The following is a 6,532-nucleotide window of genomic DNA, read 5'->3' on the forward strand; positions in this document are numbered from 1 at the left end:
GGGGATTTATCTCCTGAAATGCATAAGCAACAGGCAAAGTTCCTGAAGTCATTGTTTCAATTTCCAAACTGTGTTCCTAATTGTGTGTTATTGCTGGAAACAGGGGAAAGTCCCTTTTCCATTACAGCTTGGTGGCTTTTCCTCAAGGTATGGATCATTGGCGGGTTAGAAACCGCCATATAGTACGCGATGAGCGCATACTAGGGTTAGGAAGGGGCGGTGCTTCCGCATCCCCTAACCCTAGTACACGCTCCGCACGCACAAAATGGCGGCGGCCGTTCCACACGGCCACCGCCATCTTGACATAGCAGACACGCTGCATCTGCACATCACACCCTGGAAATGATGCCGTGAGCATGCGACTAGCACCTCACGGCATCTCTTCCAGGGCCTGAGAAGGAGCGCGATTTCCACGCTCTTTCTCTGCAGCGTCCGGGAGCCACGTGGTTTAAAGGCTGCAGCTCCCGGATGCTGCAAGTGGAGGCGGAGCCAGACTGCCGCTTTTCAGTGGTCTGTAACCCGCCATAGAATCATAAAATCATAGAGTTGGAATAGATCACAAGGGCCATCCTATCCAACTCGCTGCTATGCAGGAACACACAATCAAAGCACTCCTGACAGATGGCCATCCAGCTTCTGTATAAAACCTCCAAGGGAGTGTTTCCACTGCTGAATAGCTCTTAATGTCAGGACATTCTTCCTAATGTTGAGGTGGAATCTCTTTTCCTGATGAGGGTTATAGTGTTTGATGAAGGCTTAGGTCTTCTTAAATATCTGGCACAAGATAAATACAACGAAGACAGCTGTATCTATTGCTGTCTCCTCATCTCTTCTTTCTAACCTGGGTTTAGTTATTGTTCATAAGTCTGTCAAATTAAATAGCTTTTTTGAATTGTGTTCATGCTGTTGTGTCTCTTGTTTTTCAAGTATGGTGTACATACATTATGAAGGCCCTTTCCATATAGCCAATTATTTGTTGAACCTATCTCTAGGCAAGTAACAATATTTTTTTTCTCCAAGGCTAGATTATAATGTATATTCTAGAGAACTACTTCATGGTAGATGTGCTGGTGTTCCTTACGCTGAAAGAAGATGTCCGTATAGTAACTTAGAAACAGAGTACCATATATACTCATGTATAAGTCGACCTCATGTATAAGTCGAGGGCAGTTTTTGGATCCAAAATCATGGATTTTGATATGACCCATGGATAAGTTGAGGGTCAAACACTGGAGGATGTTACAAAAGATCTAAAGGGGGGAACAAAGCACCACTTCCCTCCCTATATCTCCCTTCAAAAAATATTGCCAGCTGAATGAGGCTTCGATCCAGGATGCATCCAGGCAGCATATCAGCTAGATAGGTTTAGTTATGACAACATCCAGGGGAGCATTCTGAATCCTAAATTCAATCCAGAAGAGGTAAACCAGATTATTTGCCTGAGCAATAATCTCCATCACTTCACTTCCTGTGGGAATTTTTGGCTGAAAAGAAGCTTTGTTCTTTGGGTAGATCTAAGAGGAAAGCTCAAGTCTTATGACTGTGATAGATTTTCATGGACTTTTATAGTGTTCAGGTGAAAAATTGTCTGAAAAACCATGCACTGATGAATACAAATTTTGAGAGGTTCTGTAGCTTTGATGGACTGCCAAAGGGCTTAGAGTGCTACAAAGGTGTGGCCACAATTTCTGCACTCTTAATTTAAAGATGCTTTTCTCTTATTAACACATTTCCTGGGATAGATAAACCACCCACTCAAAGTATCTTGAGCATTGTGCAACTACAATGTTTTTATTGTTGTTGCTCTCTGTCAATTAGGGATCAGATAGCACAGGGTCAAGAAGAATTCTCCCACATCTGTATGGATACAGCTTTTCAAAATGTGGAAACAATAACGCATTGAAGCTACAAGATGAATACTAAAAGTATCTAGAGTCATTTTTAATCTGAATTATGTCTAAATATGGGGGGGATCAGATTTGTTTAGCCATTCTCAGTGTTGCTGACTTCAATTGTTTTGAACTGTTAAAGAAACAGTGGAATATACCAGTGCCTGAGAAAGCCCCATCCCTCAGCTGAATACCTTGGCAGGCTCAACACTGAGATATCAAACAATTAACAAAACATAAATTTGCCACCAGGAAGCAAACTGCAGAACTGTAAATGATGTTTCAGTTGAGGGAGGTTTTCTATTATTTCTCTCTCCCCATAACTACTACTCCACTTGAAGCTTCATGATGTGCAGTATAAACATATTTTCAATATAATTTGTGCAGTATCTTAAGGTGCGATTTTTATGTATCACATATATGAGTCAGTTATCTGATCTCAAATGGCAGGCACAACAATATAATTCTGTGTGGAGGATCAAACTCATAATCATTTTATTTGTGGATACAATTTCATAATAGAAATGGATTCACATTTTTTCTTGTTCTGTTCACAGGAAACTTTATGAAGAGATTATCAGTGGTGAATACCATACCTCTAAAAACATTTTCAATAATAATAATAATAATAATAATAATAATAGTTATGGAGATTCAAAAAACAGTCAAAGACCTTACCCAGGCATAAATGGGAGTACTGGGATTGGACATCCAATTAATGGCACTAATTATTTACTTTTTGAGAGTATAACAAAAATTATTATCAACAGCTTTGTTCTTATAATCTGCCTTTTGGGACTTCTGGGAAATGGAATGGTCATCTGGCTTCTTGGCTTCCGCATGAAGAGGAATCCTTTCACCACCTACATCCTGAACCTTTCCATAGCTGACTTTGGAGTCCTTATCTTTCTAATTATAGTTGATGCTTTGGTGATGTTAGTAGATCAGTATCATGGAATCAATATTTTCTCTCTTTTCTTCCTAATATTTTTGGAGCTATTTTTCTTCACATATTCTACTAGCCAGTTTCTACTAGCAGCCATCAGTATTGACAGATGTTTGGCTATCCTTTTCCCACTGTGGCATCGATGCCACCGACCATCCTATTTATCCATTGTTGTTTGTACTTTAATCTGGATCGTCTCTTTTCTGCTCTCTGGAATTCACTTCACCCTCCTTAGGATCCAGAACTTTGGGAATTCTCCATTTTTGTATCCACTGATTGTCAATGTTGCACTTTGTGCTCCTATTATGGTTGCCTCCACTCTCATCCTGGTCATTCACATCTGGTGTAAAGCAGAACAACGCCATCGGGGGAAGCTTGTCACAGCCATCTTGCTAGCTCTCCTCTTCTTCCTCATTTTTGCCTTACCACTTAATGTGTTTTATATAATCCATCAATATCACACTTCTCTTTCCAGCATAATGTCCACTGGTTTTGCCTGTGCTTCTCTGAACAGCAGCATTAATCCTCTGATTTATTTCTTAGTTGGGAAGAGGCAAAAGAAAGGTCAGTCCAGGGTGTCTATGAAGGTGGCACTCCAGAGGGTTTTCAAGAATGAGCATGAACATACAGAAGAGCAAAACACCACAAGTGAAACTGACATTTGATGTCCTTTTATGGGCCTTGAGAAGTCATGGTCAGTGTTCACTATTTATCTTCTTTAAAAAAAATCTTAATATTACTTAGCAAAAAAAAGAGGGCAACATAATGAACAACATCAAGGACTGATTGGGAAAGTATAATCAATATTGCAATGTTCATCATCAGATACTTTCATGAGTTTTTTATTCATTGAATATTTCAGAAAAGCTCTAAGCTATACAAAAATGCTCACTGTGAGCCCATTCACTCCATAAATATTTAATACTGTCAATCTGCTTTAACTGTGAGGGTCTCATCCTATGGAATCATGGCATTTGCAGTTGAGGAAGGAATATTTAGATTTCTCAGAGCACTCCAGTGCTTCACTAAACTACAAGTCCCAGGATTCCATGGGATAGAACCATGGCAGTCAAACTGGAAAAATAGTACTATAATTTTACTGAAAGTATCATATTAAGAACAGGTCTACACTTAGAAGAAGAAGGAGTGAAGATAAGAGGGAGGAACATCAACAATCTAAGATATGCAGATGATACTAGTGGAAAACATAAAGGAGTTGGAACAGTTACTAAGGAAGGTCAAGGAAGTAAGCACAAAGGTAGGCTTTCTGCTGAAAATAAAGAAAACAATAACAATAACCACAGATGATTACACAAATTCAACCTTTGTTGTTACCTGCCCTCGAGTAGATCTTGAGACCATCTGTTCTCCACTGCTCTGCTTCATTCCTGCAATCCCATAAAACCCGTGATCTCCTTAATAGAGTCCATCCATCTAGTATGTGGCCTTCCTCTCTTCCTATTTCCCTCCACTTTTCCCAGCATTATTGTCTTTTCCAATGAGTCCTTCCTTCTCATGATGTGTCCAAAGTACAACAGCCTCAGTTTGGTCATCTTGGCTTCCAGGGGGGTGTCCAGCTTGATCTGCTCTCGGATCCCATTTGTTTGTCTTTTGGATGTCCATGGGATCCTGAGAACTCTTCTCCAGAACCACATCTCAAATGAATAGATTTTCTTCCTACCTTCTTTTTTAACTGTCCAGCTCTCACATCCATACATGGTAATAGGGAATTCAGTGACTTGTATGATTCTAACTTTTGTGCTCAGTTAAATATCTTTCCATTTTAGAACCTTTTCTAGTTCTTTCATAGCCATCTTCTCCATTCTTAATCTTCTTCTGATTTCCTGACTGCAGACCCTATTTCTATCAATGTTTGATCCCAAGTATGAGAATTCTTTTACTATGTCTATTTCTAGGTTGAACTTGTGAAGATCCTTGGTGGACATTATTTTCGTTTTCTTTATGTTGAACGTTAAGCCTACCTTTGCACTTCCTTCTATGATTGTCTTTAATATGTGTTCCAGATCTGTGAGGTTTTCTGCTAGTAGTATGGTGTCATCTGCATATCTTGGAGTATTGAGATTCCTTCTATTTTCACTCCTCCTCCTTCTGTATCCAAGCCAACCTAGATGATGAAGAAAAACAAATAGTCAAGATTTTTCTGTACCTGATCAAACATTGATCAGGACAGAGACTGCAGCCAAGAAATAATAATAAGAGGAGGAATGAGAAAGGCAGCTATGAAAGAACTAGACAATATCCTGAAGAGTAAACGTATACAACTGAACACTAAAGTCAGAATCATTGTATTGGATGTGAGAGCTGGACAGTGAAGGAAGCAGATAAGAAGAAAATAAACTCATTTGAGATGTGGTGCTGGAGAAATGTAATAAGAAGTTACTTCGCTGAGTATACTTAACTAAGGAGCTGGTACAGAATTCCAACCATTGTGTTTGAACTCCTTATATTATTTCTAATTAAATGTTATAAATTGTTTTTAAATATGGCTGATAGCATAATTCCTTTGTAATGTTGATATTTTTTGTCTTTAAACTATATTTTAGTTTGAAAGATACCCTGGATTGGAGATATTTTTTTAAAAAAGTTAATAATAATGCTACTAATAATAATAGATCATGTAGATCTGTGGTTCCTTATTAGTGATATCTAAATGCAAACTGGAGTAAGGCATTGTTGGAAAGCTTTGAAAAATGTCTGAAATGTTATTCTTTTCTTATTTTCCCATCTTTGGCTGTAGTCCATGAAAACCTATATCAAATAATATCTGACCATCCTCATGATATCACAAGACTCTCCATTGTTGTTGTTGTTGTTGTTGTTGTTGTTGTTTGTAAGTGCATTCTTTTCTGTAACATGTAAAGTGCAGTGGCTGCTCTTTAACGCAATTCCCTACACTTATTGGAAATATACTTTTCTGCAGATTTCATCCATTTTGTCAACCAGAGCTATGGTTTATTTTGACCTTTCCTTCAGGGAGGTGGCACATATTGGGCCCAAAGGGAGAAGACAAATCGGTGAGAAACAAAAGAGAAGGCACTCCTGCTAATAAATACGGCTCTCCTGCTAATAAATGTGTGCATAAAATAAAAAATAAAAAAGATTGACTATCTGTAAAACACATTGATGTGAGGCTTATTTCATGTGCTTCTTTATCAACCTTCAGAACCAGATAAGGTTTTCTACTTTGTGAGAATATCAACCAAGATTTCTATGAAGACAAATAACAGTTTTCTGGAATATCACTGCCACAGCCTTTTGTGTCACACATATTTGGTTTGAAGGTTCAGTATCAAACTAAAGAATGGATGACTTAAGTGAGGCTATCGTACTTTAGCGGCTAAATGCCACAATATTGGAAACTAAGCAGAATCAGCCCTGGTTAGTACTTGGATGGGAGATAGCCATGAATACCAGGTGCTCTCTATATGAGAGGAAGGAATTGACAAAACCATACCTGAATATTCCTTGTCTAAGAAAACTAAGAAATTCATGGAGTGGCCATAAGTAAAAAGGTGACTTGGAGGCACATGCAAGCATGCACATCGTATTTGGATACTTCATGAGATGGCATGACTCATTGGGAAAGATTATAAATCTTGGTAAAGTGGAAGGCAATAGGAAAAGAGAAAGAGCACACTATAGGTGGCTTGACATTGGTTTATGGAGGTATCTCATT

The 6,532-nt window shown here is 38.5% G+C and overlaps 1 protein-coding gene across 1 annotated transcript in view; it reads left to right on the plus strand.

Moving 5' to 3' along the window:
- Positions 1 to 3,500, plus strand: part of LOC121929175 (mas-related G-protein coupled receptor member H-like) — a 7,540-nt gene extending 4,040 nt beyond the window's left edge. Inside the window, exon 3 of the mRNA XM_042464485.1 lies at positions 2,555 to 3,500. Within this exon, the coding sequence (XP_042320419.1) occupies positions 2,555 to 3,500 (946 nt within the window). The remainder of the gene's footprint in view (positions 1 to 2,554) is intronic.
- The last annotated feature ends 3,032 nt before the right edge of the window (positions 3,501 to 6,532 follow it).

The sequence above is a fragment of the Sceloporus undulatus genome, chromosome 4 (assembly GCF_019175285.1).
Source record: "Sceloporus undulatus isolate JIND9_A2432 ecotype Alabama chromosome 4, SceUnd_v1.1, whole genome shotgun sequence".
Lineage (NCBI taxonomy): Eukaryota > Metazoa > Chordata > Lepidosauria > Squamata > Phrynosomatidae > Sceloporus > Sceloporus undulatus.